Source organism: Ictalurus furcatus, chromosome 11, assembly GCF_023375685.1.
Source record: "Ictalurus furcatus strain D&B chromosome 11, Billie_1.0, whole genome shotgun sequence".
Classification (NCBI taxonomy): Eukaryota; Metazoa; Chordata; class Actinopteri; order Siluriformes; family Ictaluridae; genus Ictalurus; species Ictalurus furcatus.
In genome coordinates this window covers 28,283,314-28,301,511 of record NC_071265.1, presented here as the reverse complement: position 1 = coordinate 28,301,511, position 18,198 = coordinate 28,283,314, and the positions used below count along the sequence as shown (strand labels likewise).

Here is an 18,198-nt window from a genome sequence, read left to right as displayed (position 1 = left end):
ATAGTGATTTAACCAAAGTCCGTATACAGGATAGAGGAAGTTTTTTGCCTGCCTTATTGTTGTAACTGGCCAATAAGGACTGTGTATGCACATTAGGCGCTATATTAAGACGCCCAGGCATATCGCTGGTGCACGTGCTCCTCACCATAGCCGGCCAATAAGGGGTCTGTATGCAAATTATGCGCTTATACGACACGCCCAGGCTAAGTGCCGGTTCACAAGCTGCTCGCTGTAGCTGGACCAATAAGAGTCCCTATGCTAATTAGAAGCAAGAAAAGGGGCGCTCTTTCACTGACGTTCGTGCTCACGCTACTGTCGGGCCAATAGGAGTCCGTATGCAAATTAAAGGGGTACAAGGGACTATCTTCGCTCGCGCGGCTTCATACCCGGCAGATTCTGGTGAGGAGCTCGTGCGTGCTTTTCCGAGCGCCTTAGGATTACTGGCACAGAGAGCTGCAGAGTTTACCTCACGGATTATTTACCTGATGTGCAATATGACCTACGAGGAATTTTGCGGAGATAACGCCACGGAAAGGTACGTTTATATTATATTATATTATATTATATTATATTATATTATATATCCACACGTTTGTGTCCTGAAGAGAGAGAGTGGGTATTTGTTTGAGCGACTCATGCGCTGTACCTCTCGCGTGCAAGGTTAGTGAACAGTAGATATGATTAGCTAACCTCAGCGTAACGCTTCGGGTGTTTCCTGGAAAAAGAATTGTGTAATATGCCTAGGCTTGCAGGGAAGAGGTGTCGGCTTCCTTTTTTCAGACAAATCCACGATATTACAGTTTTATCGACACTTTAATAAGCGTTAAGCTGCACGCGGCTAGACGCCCGTCTCACAGCAGAGGTTTTTTCTCCTCCCGCGTAGTTGTATTTGTGGTTGTATTTATATTATTATTGAACTTTTTCACCTGCAGACAACTCGTGCACGATACTTAGTGCACAGTAATGAATTACTGTTCAACTTCGGTATCGCAGACATGAGTTTGGATGCTTAATGTTGCTTCCAGTTAGGGGGAAAATGAGCTAACCAGTGTCTTGTTGCACCTTTGCACACAGAATGGACTCTGTGGTGAAGGCACTGGAGGAGGTGCTGACTGCTGCTTTACCTCAGGGCTGTATCACAGTCGGAGTTTACGAGGCTGCAAAATCACTCAACATGTAAGTTAAGACTCCATAACGTCCACATCCACCCAATATAGCCCATCTAAATGCATCTATACATTTATTTATGATCTGTAACGCTCATGTCTGTCACCTCCCCTCCCCCAGAGATCCAGACAACGTGGTCTTGTGTCTTCTAGCTACAGATGAGGAGGACGTCCAGGACGTCGCCCTTCAGATCCACTTCACACTAATCCAGGCCTTCTGCTGCGAAAACGACATCAACATCTTGCGTGTAAACAACATGAGACGGCTGGCGGAGATCCTGGATGGTGTCAAGCCAATGGGAGGAGAGCCAGTGGACCTGCACTGTGTCTTGGTCACTGTACGTGTCATTTCCTTCATGATTGAAAGGAGGTTAAACATGTCAGCCTTTTAAATGAAAAGAGCACCCCTGAGCCAATTATCTCCTACATGCTTGGTTCTTTGGGCTTGCTCACACTACTTCCTCCTACGCAGGCTGCGGATTCGCGTGCATGTCATGTTGGTTACTCGGGACTGACCTTGGCTGCTTTCTTTGCAAATCCGTGGCACTGCGAATTGTTTGCGCCAAAGACTGACTGGGCTGAGAGTTGTAGGTTTTAGCCGCTGCCTTTGAAGGCGGTTTGTTAAAAGCGGCCTGATTCGTTCGAGTGTGTGTGTGATGTGGCATTCCAGTCAGTCTGAGGCTGCGGCAAATTGGCAGCCCTAAAGGGTCATCTGACTCCAGTTACTGAGCTTTCTGCAGCTGCTTTGGGCTGACTTCACAGCACTTCCTGCAGGGCTGCTTGCGCAAACAGCGTTTCCTGGAAAGAAATCTTCTGTAAAGTGACCACCGATTTGCAAATTAGAAAGGATCCTGAGAAAACAGCTTCTTTTTAAGTTAGCTAGGCGCACTTAAACCACTTGCTGCCAGACTTGCTGTGTGGTCCAGGCTGTTTCGAGTCCTTCGTCTCGTCTGTCTGTGCTATTGAGCAAGAATGCCTGCAAAACTTTTTCTTTTTTTTTCTTTCTAACAATGAAAGTTTATTCAATATCCAATTTAAACCCCGGTGATTAATTTGCATTTGTATTCTTTGCAGAAACCACAGTCATCTGCATGCAAAGACCCAGCCTTGAGCAAACTGAATCGTTTCTGCAGAGACAGTCGTTGTTTGGATCAGTGGGTACCCGTCATCAATTTGCCTGAACGATGAGACAAAGCAGACGGATCACATCACGAATCACACAAGCTACTGCACCGTATTTGTGTATACCTGCCTCGGCCGAAACCCTGGATTGTCTTTACATTGCCACAAGGAGGATGACAGGAGGGGGAAAATCGACAAAATGCAAGGAACAAGGAAATCTAATCCACCTGCCACGCTGATCAGGAGCATGGGGATTTTCTTTCAGGCCGGAGAGCAAGGCATGAACAGAAAGCATGACTCAGCAGGGTTTTAGCAATGTTGACACGGAATGAACAGCTCCTGCCTTTCCGGAATAATGAGACTGTACCGGAAATCAAAGGACCAGAATAAATCTGAGTGACTGCACTGAGCACGACTCAGACTGATGGATTACTAAACACGTTTCCAAAACAGAATGTTCTGGAACCTGGAGAGGACTTTTAACTTATGATGTTTAATTATTACCTTTTAATTATCCTAACTATTTAAATGGGGGAAATGGTGTTTTTGGTTCTGCAAAACAGATGAGTTTTGTAAAGCTTCACCTTTTTCGTGACCGTTCTCTTTGTCTGTCTGTTTAATGTGTTAATTTAATGAATTGTATTTATGTTGCAATGTACTGTTTCTTTTTTTTTTTTAAAAAATGAAATAAAATGAAAGTGCAACATGACTTCTGTTTTCTGGCTGGTATCTTGGACAGATTTTTGTAGATTTAAAAAGCCTTCGCTCTTTGGCATTGCCTCACGATGTCAAAGGTCAGGGTAACACACTCATGTTGGATGACCTTAGCCACCTTAGCTTAACATTAGCTAGCAGTTTTGAAGTAATGACGACACTACACATAACGTACACGGACCACGTCTTTCAACGTGTCTGCAGTGATCCAAGTCGGCATGTGTTGATAACTGGTTATGTGTTATCAATGCATTATTGAACAAGCAAATGATAACTGTAGACACTTCAAATTTGGGAGGAGGCTGTTCCATATTTTTGGCCTAATGTGGAAGCAAATTGTATCTTTGTCAGGGAAGGCATTCCAAAAACTATTTTTCCCCCCACATGAGAATTAAATTGAATGAAATGGCAGCAAGCACATGGAGAAACTTTAAAGCAGACAAGTCACAGACAGTGATGTAATTAGAGTGTTGTAAAATTCACCAGGCTAATGAAGAAGAATAATGCATTTCAGTTTTTAAATGCTTTGACTTATGCCTAAATGTGCATTGCATGCAGTTCATATTTTGAAACCAAAACTGCACAAAGTTTTTAATGCTGTTGTGTTGTTATTGGTAGAACCAGTTCACATCAACATCAGAAACAAAATGTTCCCAATTCCTTTGTGTACACCAACAGGTTTTGCCGTGTTGCCACCGTCTCATAAAAAAATGCACAACCAGCAAAATGTTTTGCACTCTAAGCACATAATAATGATATGGGCGGTAATCTCGCCGTGCATCATTCACCCTCCTTTGTTTTGGCAACAGTAAAACAAGGACACTGAGCCCAGAGAAAACAGCCCACACCCTTGCTTTCCAACTAAACCAAAAATAGATGTACTAATGCACTCTGACAGCAGGAGAACTCTGTTCCGGTGTGTACAGAGGCTGTGCTGTGGCTCACTACTGGGCCTCTGGGCTCTGCTGTCTTTACACAAAACAGGAGATAACAAAAGTCCTTAAAGATCCCAAAATAGCAGCAGCTCTGAGAGGGAGCGTATCTCAAGCATACCTAGCAGTAGGACATTGCTAATAGGAGGCTGTGTTTTAGGGACAAAGGAGCCTGGAAAGAAATGTCAATGGCATGAGTCAAAGCCAATCGAGACTGGGTATAGCTAAAAATAGTCCTGAAAGCAGGCCGAGCACTTCCTGCTGAATCTGAGAGGGAAGTGGTTGGCATGGATAAATGCCATTAGCTTTTGGAGCATGAAGGCCAGCTGTATATCAGTGAGAGAGGCCTGGTAAGAAGTCCAATGGTCAATCCAACTTGACTTGGCAAAAAAAAAAAAAAAAAAGTGGAGAAATATATCTTTTTGAGGAAATAAGAGTTCTGACGAATTTTCTGTCTCTTCACTGATGAAATTCACTAATGCGTCAAAGACAGGAAGATACAGGAACAGGAAGAGGGTGAGAGAGGTTTATAGTCCTCCAAGTCATTTTAGTCATTTCCAACTTTTAGTTCCATCACCTTTCCCCACTAATACTAGACAATTAGTCATGTAAATAAATAAAAATATAAAAGTCCCCATTTTATCACCCCCATTTAATTGACGAGAGAGACCTGGTGGAGGTGTTTGTAGACATGGGAAAAGGAAACATCTCACATTATCTCTGCACTCCTGAACACTGAGGATTTTCCAGAGCTGATGTTCAGTTATTCTTACTTTGCAGAAGGAAGGAATGCAGCCGCGAGCAAAGAGAGGGGGAGAGAGACAGAGAGTGGCTGCTTTGTGGGCCGCGAAGTTTGTTAGAAGTGCCACATCAGCCGTTCCCATGACTCAAGGAATGCAAACTTATTAAGGGGGTCTAACGACAAAGCTGCAGGTCAAACTCAGCCAGCATGAGGGTCAGAAATGTCCATAAGGCAGTTATATACTTGTATATCCACTGACTCGTTTATTCGGTTCATGAAACATTGGAATGTAACTCGTAGCTCAGTAATGTTGAGTATGGTTTTAGTGGTCTCAGGTCAGTAACAATAGACAAAAGGCTAAACTGCAGTGCCACTAACCAGCCCATCTTTAAGGACTGACAAAAGCTTTCCTCTGACACTCTGCCTGAACCCACTCTGAAAAATAAGTCAGATATTGAATGTATTCCGCGTATTGGTTTTATCACTGAGCTTGTACTTCAAGCAGAAAGGCGATTCAATAAGGAAAGGTGACAGGACCACAAATTTATGCTCATCACTCACTGCGGGCAAACAAATACAGACTGACCTGTTTCTGGTAGTGTCAAAGAGATGGATCATTACACTGATCTGACATAAAGGCTTCAGCAAGTATGTTAGTGGAAAGGTTTTCTTGAAACTCATTCTGCCCTATCTGATCATCTGCCTATGTGCACTAACAATGAATGAGGAACAATACACCACAGCATTATATAACCCTGGCATATATCATGCTTAACAGCTACAGTACTGTAAACAGCAACATTTCCACCCAGCTTAGTCCATCACTGACAAATTTCAACAATGATTTAGGGCAGTATGGTGGAGCAGCAGGTTGTCTTATCACTTCACAGCTCCAGGGTCCTCGGTTTGAGTTCATGTTACTGTCTGGCGTTTCACATGTTCCTCCCATATTCCAAAAAATTGCCAGTAGGTTGATTAGTGACTGTAAATTACCCCTTCGTGTGAGCGAATGTGTTTGCATGGTGCCCTCTGATGGACTGGCGTCCCATCCAGGGTGTGTTCCTGCCTCATGGCCTTTATCCAGGGATAATGATGACCAGGATGTGATTACTGATGAATGTGAATGAATTAGTTCTAATATTTTCCCAGGAAATATGTCACTCTGGTGTATAAGACATGCCTATAAATTTACCTTCTCAAAAGCTGATAAAGCTCATTTCTCTGGGATTTTTAACACTACGTAACTGTGCATTGGCAAACTGTCTTAATTGCTAGAGTAGGATGCATAGCATAAAAAACAGTAAAACAATAACAAATGGCACCTGTTACCGACAGGGAAGGAATATTAAACCTTGGGCAGGAACCTACACAAGAACCCTTTCCCCATTCTTTTGCACAACCGATGCAGCGAGAAAATCGAACAAACGGGGGGAAAAAATCCAAAAACAAACAACGAAACACAAAATTGCATATATTACTACATTACACATGCATTGTGAGTATTTGAATAACTTCACTGCTAAGCAGAAGGCAGTCTTGCCTGAGGCCACTGGCTTCATTCTGGCTTTTCTCCTCACATAAATAATAAACCAAATCATCAAAGTCCAGCCATTTAACAAGCTCTAACTCAATAGCTAGCAGTGACAACATATTGAGTTGTGATTTTCGACTGGAATTCGTTTTTATACGACCTGTTAGGGAAAACATTCTCAGGCTTTTCATTCCTTTCACTGACCCACTTAGTGTGTTTACAGTTACCCATGTTTTTAATCCACTTTAGATAACACCAGTTAAAACATTTAGGATGTAATTGATCACTCAATAAAATGTAATTCAGAAGCGCACACATAACTTTTCCAGAATTTATTTCAGATTCATTGGCTTGCGCTCATGTGTCCAATTCCTGGCAAGTTTCCAACTGTCTCAGACATGCGAAACTTATTGTTATGGTCCTAATAATGCGTACGGTTGTTTTGTATATCCGTTAACTGATTTGTGCACGTCAACAACCATCTGTTTTTTTGTACTGAAAGTTCTTTGGTTTTCCCTGTGGTAATAGGTTACAAAGGGATTTTATATTTGGGCAACCAATAGTTATACCTCAGGGGGAAAAAGGACATGGTTAAAGTCAAACAGCGTTCCTGAAGACTGACAGCAAATGAGAAGTAATATTTTTTGTTGAATGAATTTTTTGCAATGTATTTATTTAAAATAATCCTTAGGGGTATCATGAATCTATATAATAATCATATATCGTTTTAGTAATTTATGAAAATTGTTTTTTGATCATTGCTTGAGTGGAACATTTTAATTATTGTGTGTAGTGTTTATTTTCTAATCATCATGGCATCAACACGTTTTTATAAAGGGTGCCGATACTTCTGGAGGACACTGTAAATTCTATTCATATGCAGTGTGAGTGCAAAACATGTGGCCAATAAATCAAGACAGAAATGTTGCGAATAAAATTATATTTAATTTTAACTGGAAAAAAAGGACATTTGTAACATCAGAATTTGCAATCAAGCTCTGGTGTTTTTCACAGGTCAAAGTTTCTTTTGAGAAGAACGATCCACACAAGATGGCGAGAATGAGTGCACTTCATATTCAGACAATCTCTGTCTTTGAAAGGCAAAAAGCTTGAGCGAGTCATCACAAGAGTTCCATACAAAATCACCTTGAGGGATGAACGCATGATTATGCTGCGTAATTACCAACAGGATATCCTAACAAAAATACTCTCAATACTCTTTAGAGGGAAATACTACAAAACATTACTCAACAGACAGTGCAAGGCTGCTTAGTGATTAAAGAATAGAAATTCAATTATATATACTTGACATACTGTCATTGGAATTGAATGTGTTTGTGACTGCAGTCCAAATCTTGACAAGGTTTGATTAATCACAGCACTGTCAGTAGGCCATTAAACCCCAGATGTTAGCATGGCTAACTGTTGAAAGCTGCTTGATTCAGTTTATTGGGCCATATCAGCATTTGTGATAAACAATTCTTTTTTTCAATTGGCATGTGCCAAAGGCTTTACTCCATTTGTCCTGAGGATTGGTGATGCACAGTGTGTAGGACTGCAGGCTGCTAGTTCACAGTAGAGGAACCCTTGAGTGTGTAAATAAGTAGCAAGAGTGAGAGCAGGAAAACTTGATTAAGGCCTTCACTTGTTTTCAGCCAGCTATATGTTGAGCATACACATTAAGCGTTCTTTTTTTATGTTTATAAATGTGCTCACACACACACACACATTAAAAACTGCTTGGCATTATGAAGGGTTTTCACCCAAATGGCAGCTGTAAACATGGAATGTTCAAATTCACAATAACAGTCACTGGAGTAATTATTGGTCTATGGTTTGCTCAGCATAGATTAAAAAAGAGAAGCACTGGCAGTGACTCTATAGACATTACTATTGCTGGCTAGACTGGACGTGACAGGGTGGCACAAACAAGTTACAGATTTTATCATTCAGAAGAAGATACTATCACTAGAAATCAAAACATTCAAAAGCATCTTACATGTAAATAAGGCATATAATCATTAAAGGGTTACAATATATTACTGTACCATGATCTGCAATCATACATATTGCTACTGTATCTACCATAAACAGGACAACAACAAAAGTCTAAAGTTTTCTAAGGCATAGGCAAGAACTGGGTAAGCAGGAGAATTCGGGTCATGCTTCTCACTTATCAAACAAGCTTTTGGCAGAGGTTATGAAATATAATCCATGGAGGCCTAAAATACCACTGAACAGTAATGATGGTTTTTCTCATTTCTGCCGCACTGCACTCATTTTTGCTGTATGCAAAAGACAAGAGAGCTTTCCACTGCGCTGTGGAAAAGCTGATGTGTGGGGTTTTGGCAACTTTGTAAAGGGAAGCGTGAAAAGAAAGCATGGTTGGCTTAGTGCTCTGACAGAGGAGGTGAACTTTCACTGACCTATGTGAAGCCCTTCATTGTTCACATGTGCTCAGTTAAAGAGGGAATGCCGGTACTCTTGAGGACAAATTACATCAGAGTGACGCCACAGGTTCCTCCACAATGAGCAACAGGACTCATCTGGGTTATCTGGGTCATTTTCAGTGTCTAAGAGTATTAAGACAAGGCAACTGGATTTGTGTTAAAGCTTTAAGAGTATGCAGAGCTAATTTAAAACCAGTCCAGAATGGCACACATTCAGTAAGGCCCTGGTTTTGCAATTTGCCCTAGAAACAGCTTTAACATCGCAACACAAGTTCAGTCACCTGAACTTGACTGCATATGTATATGGAGGTTTGTGGTCATCCACATCATTCTGAATAGACATAAAATGCCAAGGCTAATGAACATAGTCTTAAAACATGAGTTTGAGCAAAAACATACACAATTTCCCCTTACCCCAGAATGTATTCGATCAGCCAGGACAAGTCTGTATCAAAAGGACCTCATTTATCAATCATTGAGTAAAGTTGTGTTTTCCCAGGCCAAACTAGAAAAAAAATCCTGCCAGATTCATAAATGTTTGGGTAACTTCTTGTTCATCTTCATACTCACATGAACGGCAATCACCAGTAAAGTACCAGGTGTGCTCACAGCACATCTGATATACATCTAGTGATGTCACAAAACTCAACAAAATGGTGACTAAATGGTGAGAGCGCATCCTAGCATGGAGTGTGCTAAATCATCCAACAGACCCTTCTTAATTGATCTTTTGTCTTAATTGAATGGATATCCTTATTTTTCTTAATTAATGGATTTGCTTACTTTAAGCAATTAATATGAGAGGAAACATTTTCACAAAACCTTCATTATAGCACTGTCAGTAGGCCATTAAACCCCAGATGTTAACATGGCTAACTGTTGAAAGCTGCTTGATTCTATTTATTGTTGCCCGTGTCAGCATTTGTGATAAACAATTCTTTCTTTTTTTTTTTTCCTCAAAATTGGCATGTGCTAAAGGCTTTACTCCATTTGTCCTGAGGATTGGTGATGCACAGTGTGTAGGACTGCAGGCTGCTAGTTCACGGTAGAGGAACCCTTGAGTGTGTAAGTGAGTAGCAAGAGTGAGAGCAGGAGAACTTGATTAAGACCTTCACTACTTTTCAGCCAGCCATATGATGAGCATACACACATTAAGCGTTCTTTTTTTTAATGTTAAAATGCACTCACACACACACACATTAAAAACTGCTTGGCATTATGGAGGGTTTTCACCCAAATGGCAGTTGTAAACATGGAATGTTCAAATTCACAATAACAGTCCCTGGAGTAATGCTTAATGAAATTTGTGAAAGTTGTAAATAAGCTATTTAAACTCGACAACATGATCAGTGTATAAGATCGCAGCAACTCGAACCATGGCCTTATCAGTCGAGGTTCTGCTTAGTATTTAATACATGTAAGTTTACAAACTCAAGAGCTCGTACGATACGAACATTTTTCTGAACTAACTGGATTTTCAGGACTACCGCATTTCTTGGAATGCTCCCGTGAATGGTTTATGGATTTATTTGTTTGCCAGCTTGATAAATGAGGTCCAATGTCACATACTCACTCACAGAATAGAGTTATCTCAAACACACTTGATTATGTGTTTTCTGATCTTGTATTACAGAGGTAACTACGAATTAGGAAAAATCTTGTCACATAGCTATTAACCCTAGTTGGACCCACCTGGAAACCGGAATCACTTTTTTATTAGCTTTTTTCTTAGCATCTGACGCCTCGAGGTATGGTCCAGCGTCTGAAGGTGTCTAATATGGACATATTCTGCTTCTGTAGTGGGTTGGTGCTGATTTAGGCATGCAGACTGCATTACAGTAAAGAAAACTAGATTTTTTTTTACTAAAATATCGCTAAAGAATAAACCACTCTAACCGTAAGTCCAGTTGCCTTGATTTATTACTATGTGGAACAGTGTAAGTTCTTTCAGCACTAGTTACTGGATGGTTTTATGCTCGAATTATATTTTGTCTCATATGCAAGACACTTTGGATAAACGCACTTGCCGAATGAATAAAAACAAACTTATTAGACATGTGGATCACTGTTTCGAGCCTCTGAACTCCTCTCACTTTCCTTGAAAGGTGAAAGGCTGAACCTTCAGCTCCAGTGAATGTTATAACACAGAGTCAGAGCACTACTGCTGAGCACTGCTGATCAGAACTGAGACATTAAGGGGGTGTGATGATCAAAGAAAATGGAATTGGCCTTGATGAGTAGTGCTCTTTGTTTGGGTACTTCCCAACTGAGATTTTTTTTCTTCTTCTTCTTTATTTGCAAAACGGTCTGGTCTAGACCACATCAGATAGCACAATCACAGCAAACAGCTTCTCAGTTCTGGCGATCAATAGTGGGGTTAAAAAGAAATAATCCTATCACAAGCTTTGTCATTGCACCATAAAACTTGTTTGCTTAGAGGTTTTTGGTCTTGTTTTCTTGAATAGAACAGAAGTGAATGAAGTGAATATTGAAGTGAATATGTTTCAAGTGTAGACTCCTGTTCTAGCCTGGAGGGCAGGAGAATAAAAGAAGAGTGAGAATGAGGTTAGCTGACTTTAAGGCGACTAGTGTATGAATGCTTTAAGGTAAAATATTCTCTCTATAAAAAGGAGGCATTAAAGAGCACATGATTAGTGCTTTCCACTACAGTATAGTGCAGGGCTTCTTATCCTTAAAAGGGTTTTCTGAGGCCGGGATGCCCGTGAGTAGACGGTCGTACTTGGCATGCTCGCTGCAGTAATGCATAAGGTCTGCAGAGGCTTTAGAAACCTACAGGAAAAGAGAGAAAATGCAGTAATGATAAGTGGAATAATAATAATAATAATAATAATAATAATAGTAATAATAATAATAACCATAATGAAGTCTAATGTCTAATGCAAAAAATAAACAACTTATTTAAAACATATTTTCAATAAAGTTAAACTAGAGAAGCTGAGTCGTTACAAAGCATTGATTTTGTGTTTCTCCAACCATTGCTTTGTTTATTTGATGATTTAGGTCATCATCTTTTTGAAAGGCATTCAGTTTTGGGGATAAAAATTAAAGTCTTCATCCATGACCCACCAGCATTATTTACAGTTACAAGTTGTTGTTGTTGTTGTTGTTGTCTTGGTTTGTCGGTTTTTTTGCCGAACATGCTGATGCATTTACATTTCCACATTTCATACCCAATCTTAATCCTTTCTGCGTTAAGACCAAGTCTGAGTAAGTAAAACTCCCGTCAACTGTTACTTTCATTATGACCTGCATGCATTTCCTCCAACAATGGACTTAATTTCTTTATATATATATATAATACCAGTGATTAGGATCTGTAGACATTTACCTTTATTCTCTCAATATTTGCCTCTATCCGTAGCTGCTGTACGATTCTTCTTGCCTGAGCTATGTTATTCGAGCTCTGCATCTTTGATGACATTTTTCTTGTTGCCGATCTTCACAGACCTGCAAATACAAATAAAAATTCACAGTTCAAATCTGATGCATGCATTTCGAAATCAAAACATCAGTAAAACACTGTTAGTTAAAACTAGGCTGACTGCTTCTTTTTACAAAACAGGAAATGCGACATTCTCTCTAATGCCTGATACACACAAATGGTAGCATGCTCTTCACAGAGGCTGGGGCCCCCTGTTTCCCCAGCAGTGGGTGGGGGGGGGGGGGGTGTGCAGTGCTGTCATAGTGTATGGGCCTCACGAGAGTCTCTCTATACAGTGTGTGTGTGTGTGCGTGTGTGTGTGTGTGTGAGAGAGAGAGAGAGAGAGAGAGAGAGACAAAGAAAAATCTGGACCAAGCTGGGTGGGTCTGAACACAGCTGTTGCCTTGTGATTTCTTGTAAACTTCAGTCACATACAAACCTGCCAACTCACCTTACACACACACACACACACACACACACACACACACACACACACACACACACACACACACACACACACACACACACACGTGTTAAAGCTGTTACAAGTTGCTTGGATAACTCAGATAGTGCTTCAGCTGCACCACAAACACCAGTAAACCGACAGCTTCCTGAAATATATCAGGTGCTACCAACTTTACGGGCACTTTGTTTGATGCAGACCTGTCAAACTTTATAAAATTTTATCTACACATGTAGATCAATGCACGTGCATGTTTCCCTTCAAATGGCATTTTATGGACTATTTTATCATCTCAGTGAACAACAGAAATGGGTCTAATATGTCTCCATAAGTAGAAACGTCAGAAATTGTGATTGAACCTAAATGATGGGAAATTTGCATTTTACAAATGGCTCTAAAACAGTCCAAAATGTGCAAGGAGAAGCAGTAATATTGGCACAACTATATTGTCTCTTCTTTAATAATATATATATTTTTTTAAAGCACCTGCGAGACCTGGGGGGAAAAAACAATAAGAAGCTGCGTCCTGACCAAAGAATTGTTGTAGACTTTCAAACAGTCTAGTTATGTAAACAGTCTAAGTGAAAGTTTAATGTGGACATGGAGAGCCAGAGAATGAGAAGGATCATACAATTCTTTCCTGCTGAACAAAAATGAGTACCTCAGTATTATACTTACTATTATTTTATATACTATTATAGTGTTGCACTAGCACCAGATGTTCAGACAAGCCACCGAGTGCCCAACACACTGTTTATCCCACTTCCTGAGAAACCGGGTGCTCTTATCAGACATTCAGAAGAAGAGCACACAAAGCCCTCTTCTCTGTCTATCTCTCTCTCTGTCTCTAGACTTGTATTTCTGCAAAGTGGAACGCCCTGAAACGAACAGAAAGCTCAGTGAGCAGGAGGGCAGAGATAAAAGTGAATGGGGGGGGGGGGGGGGGCTCATAAATCGTCCTGTCTGATTGATCTGACTCTGTACCAACCATCAAGAGGGGTTAAGAAGCCCCAAAGTAATCTACACGCAAAACCACACAATATGGTGTGTTCTGAGTGTGCGGTGTGAAATGTACGGCATACTACTGCAAAGTAAATGAGAAAAACAAATACAAAGGGAACACATTAAACTTCCTGCAAAAGGTTAAACAGCGTGACAGTTACACTGGAAGCACACAGCAGGGATTTAAACACAAGACGTCAGCGCAGGGGGCTTGATTTCCTGCAACCGTTCTTCTTCAGCATTCGGTCCGGAGGTGGAAAATGACACGCAATGAAAGATTATGACAGCCATTAACTCTGATTAACTGGAGTGCAGGCAATGCCAGCAGTACACGACATCCTTGAGAGATGACATAAAAGCTGTTAGGGGAAAGTAAGGGCTTATATTTGCCTGCCAAATATGAACGGTACATGTTTAGTGTATGGCATAACCAGCTGAGAGAACATTGAGCGTTGATTCAGTATCACCTGACCGGGCTGAACAGACTGACAAAGCCAGTGATGCTGCAACAGTCAGTTTGCCTTTATTGAAGTCTTTCGTGGTCATGAAAAGAAGCAAATGGGCGAATCTAAACAATTCATTATAATGCATTTATATAGTTGGCACAGAAGTTGACAGTAGAGATCAGTAATGAATGCACTGTAAATAAAATACTGAATTTGATTTAATCCTGCAACCTCAGTAAGTTCATGTTACATTTTTTTGTGAAAGCTACTTGCAATCTGCAAAGAACTGTAGTCTGTAGCAATTGGTTATAGTGGCACTGGGATGAGAAATGTATAACCCATCATTTCAGTCAGAGGCTGAAGCACTGGAGCCCCTGTTTAAGTGTCTACCGGTGATACCATGCAAACTTTACATATACAGAATTGTTACAAGCTCAACCCCCACCCTGGGAATTTAAGCACTAGCGTAATCACTCATCGGGTTCTCAAGCCGCTGAAATGTCCAACATGCTCATCCCCGATCGAAAGCAACTTACAAGTGAGGTGGAAGCCAATATAAGCATAGATGTAAGCGCTTGAAAGTTCTTGCTCATGAACACAGCGGCGGCTCGGTGGCAGTCCTGGGATTTGAACTCACAATCTTCAAGTCGCTGCCTAAAGAACTGCTTGCCACTAATACAAAGGTGCTTATGATGAATAAAATCATTACACCAAACACTTATGCACATTTAGCCAAAAAATACGCAAAATAGTGAAAGAGTGAAATTGAAATGCAACTGTTTGACAGCACATATATTCAGAAACTTGCAAGAGTCAACGTTCAGTTTTGCGGTCATTCTGATCGCCTCATACATCGTCGTGTGTTTGCAGATGCTGGTGTGAGAATGACAGCCACACATCTTAACACAGCAATGGCAGACAGAAGGAGACCCACTCACACACTCGTTCACCCCAAAGACCACTCCATGAGATCAATCCTTCTCCACTTCCTCTCTCTGCAGCCAATTGGATGCTCACATGTGACAACATGAGTAACCAGCAGGGCTCAGATAGCCACATCCGTTTCATTAACCCACTCACTCGCCCCTCTCCCTCACTCCCCACTCTCCCTCCCTACAGGAAGCTCCTTCCCTTTCTTCTCCCAGCCTGGACAGTATTAAATGATTAAAAGTTGTGTAAAAAAAAAATACAGGGGGGAAACAGGATGAAGGGGGAGTTAGTAAGAGCAGGAAGCTTACCACACGAGAGCCCAGGCGTGAGCTAAGCACTAGCAGTTAGCTGAGCAAATACAGCACTCAGAGGATTTAGTCTTTCACATATGCAGTGCTTCATCCATTTGAATCAAACCCTGGTGTGTTTATTGCGTTGATGCTGTTTGTCTAGACAGGTAAAAACACACACAGATGTTCTGAGATACTATGTGATGTGAGAAGGTCTCAGTCCACTTCCAAGCGCGCCCTAGTGTGATTGCAATTGCAGTGAGAATGCAGTTTGGTCCTGAATAAACCTGCCGGAAGTGAACTAAATGGGTATTACGGGTTTTGTGCACCATTTTTAATGAATTACGAACCATTATCACATCTTCGTATTTTCTGAAGGATATGCACCCACTTTTAAACTAGAGAAACAAACAGAATCCGAATCATCATTTACATAAATGAAAGTGGAGAAATTTGCTTGGAGATCTGATCTTGCATATCCTGTTTCTCAAAAAACTTTATGAACTTTTCTACTTAAATTTATTATACACCATATATAAATAAAATAAGATAAAATAAGAAGTAGTTTTTTTATGAGGATCAAGCAAAAACACTAGATTTTGTATTTCCCATGTTGAGCCACACCCTGAGCTGTTTGCACGCATGGGTATCCTAGCACTCTGGACAGCCGGTCTGGCAGCGAATGCATGGTCCAGTGAAGTCACTTAAGCTCCTTTAGAGGTAGAGATAACTGTACAACCCAATATCATGGTTTCAGTGCATCTCATTATAGCTTCTCGTTTTCAAAGAAGATGACAGTAAATGCAAATGCTATACAACACTGCTACAGTAACTGATAGGAAGCTGTTTAACACCTGCATTCAATCTTAGCTACAGTGTAGAAATTCAGCTAAAGAAATCTTGCGCTTTTTTCTTCACTCATGCCATCTGGACCAAAATAGCGTCTACATTTTTGTTTGCATTCACAGCATTTTGCTGATGCCCTTATCCAGAGCCACTTACATAAGTGACAAAAGTGCTCATGTTAATAACACCATAATGATATAACTAAGCCCAAATCAAATTTCCTAAGTATGGTACACCAACAAACGGTCACATCCCTAATTAAGAGCTTTAGAGAGCCTGGAATCACACTTGTCAGGGTCAAATGAACCATGCTGCATGCTTCTTTTTTCATGCCTGCTCCTGACACAGAGTCTTTCGTGAACTGGGATGCCAAAGAGTTCTGATAAACAACTGGAAGACAGAGAAGCCAATCTTTCATCTCTTCCTGCAGGTAGTTCTTTGAAGGTGTTCAGACTGCAAGAACAGGAAACACAGCAAGACAAGTAGAGATTCCTAGGGAATGAGTCAGGCTAAAGATTTCTCCGTAGCTTACAAACAAGCTGGAGGAAGAAAGGAACATACAAGACCACCTAAGGGCAGAAAGCAGGGCTGGGCTGAGCAGAGATCCACATGTAAAGGCAACCAAACATCATTAGGCCACCCTAACAGGCTTCAGTGCCCTACATCTGCCCATTTCTCTGACTCTGCATGGTTGGCCCTGAAGTTTCATTCCAGGAATAACATCTTAATGCAGGAAAAGCCACACAGGGACCACCATGCATGCAGACGCACCTGGAGAAGACCTTCAGCTGCAAACTCTTAAAAAGTCACTCATCACTATAGTAGATAGTAAGCACTGCTGCTCCGTCTGTTCATAATTCAACACTATTGTGCAACAGTGTTTGTACAGACATACAGGAAGACTGAAAACCACACTACGCCATTCATGATGACACTGTGTGCATTCATAAGCAGTGCCAGGAAGCAACGGGTTTAATAAGACACGGAGTGCTTATGTATACAGCTGGCTTTCCACAGCTTGCTTGAGTAAGGGTTGGACATACAGAGGTCAGTGTGTCGTGTCTCACCTGAGGATCTCACAGCTTATCAGTGCACTCAGCACTCAGCACACAGCTAAGCAACATAATGCACATTTTTCGAGCAGAGATATTCCATTAATATGTCAAAGGTGCAAACCACAGCTTGAATTTGAAGTTGCCATTTAACTATTCTGCTGTGTTCTTAGCACCCACACCATCTCTTTAGATTTTACAGGAAAACAATTTTTGCTATAAAATGTACTAAAACATGCACTCTAACTTCTCTAATATATTTTTCATTTCTTCAATTGAATTATGATCACTGGAGCAGCGTTGTTGCCTCTGAGCTCCAGGGTCTCCGGGTTGATCAAAAGCTTGCGTTCATGTCTCTGTGGTGTTTCACAAGTTCCCCCCGTGTTCACTTGGGTTTCCGCCAAAGGTCCGAAAATCATACAGGTATGCAGACTGGCTACTCTGAATTGTCTCTAGGTGTGAATGAATGAGTGAATCTGTGTGTGCATGGTGTCCTGCGATGGACTGGCATCCAATCCAGGGTGAATCCTCCTGCTCCGCACCCAGTGTTCCCTCAACCCTGACCAGGATAAAGCAGTTACTGAAGATGAATGAATGAATAAATGAATTGTGAGCAATATAAACAATATTGGTGACAACTGAGCCAATATTTTTCATGTTTGAGGATCATCCTGACTGCAGCTGTACATGCGCAACTGGAAATGAAACGAACATCGTGTTTGTATAGTTCTACGGTCTGTGTGCACTTTAGTACTGTTCCCCTGTTCATCTTGACCTGAACAGAAAAGCCTACTGGATGGGAAACTGACGTGCAGGAGCTGGTTGCTCCTTTACTTGTTATTATACAACCCCAATTCCAAAAAAGTTGGGACGCTGTGTAAAATGTAAATAAAAACAGAATGCAATGATTTGCAAATCTCATAAACCCAGATGTTATTCATGACATAGAAACAACATAGAAAACATAGAAACTGAGGAAATGTACCATTTCCTTTTGTTGCCCCCGTCCCAATTGTTTTTGAGACGTGTCCAAAATTACCTTATATTTTCCTTAAAATGGTACATTTTCT

At 41.0% G+C, this 18,198-nt stretch overlaps 2 protein-coding genes across 3 annotated transcripts in view; one reads left to right on the top strand and one right to left on the bottom strand.

The window, feature by feature from the left end:
- The first annotated feature begins 245 nt into the window (after positions 1-245).
- Positions 246-2,961, top strand: gadd45ab (growth arrest and DNA-damage-inducible, alpha, b). Its single transcript, XM_053636958.1, has 4 exons — positions 246-535; positions 1,075-1,176; positions 1,288-1,504; positions 2,241-2,961. The coding sequence occupies exons 1-4, from the start codon at positions 336-338 to the stop codon at positions 2,352-2,354; spliced, it is 633 nt and encodes a 210-aa protein (XP_053492933.1). The 5' UTR covers positions 246-335; the 3' UTR covers positions 2,355-2,961.
- A 7,598-nt stretch (positions 2,962-10,559) lies between these two features.
- The window catches only part of gng12b (guanine nucleotide binding protein (G protein), gamma 12b), a 60,035-nt gene continuing 52,396 nt past the window's right edge, over positions 10,560-18,198 (bottom strand). For both annotated transcript variants that reach the window (XM_053636960.1, XM_053636961.1), the window contains 2 exons: positions 12,007-12,125; positions 10,560-11,447 (listed from right to left, as the gene is read on the bottom strand). In XM_053636960.1, the coding sequence (XP_053492935.1) occupies positions 11,322-11,447; positions 12,007-12,099 (219 nt within the window). In that variant the 5' untranslated portion in view covers positions 12,100-12,125 and the 3' untranslated portion in view covers positions 10,560-11,321. The remainder of the gene's footprint in view (positions 11,448-12,006; positions 12,126-18,198) is intronic.

Bases quoted from the DNA above. Each gene is read 5' to 3' on its own strand.
- gadd45ab (XM_053636958.1), top strand. From the start codon at position 336: ATGCAAATTAAAGGGGTACAAGGGACTATCTTCGCTCGCGCGGCTTCA. The intron at 536-1,074 runs GTACGTTTATAT...CTTTGCACACAG, and splicing joins GGAGATAACGCCACGGAAAG to AATGGACTCTGTGGTGAAGG. The intron at 1,505-2,240 runs GTACGTGTCATT...TATTCTTTGCAG, and splicing joins TGCACTGTGTCTTGGTCACT to AAACCACAGTCATCTGCATG.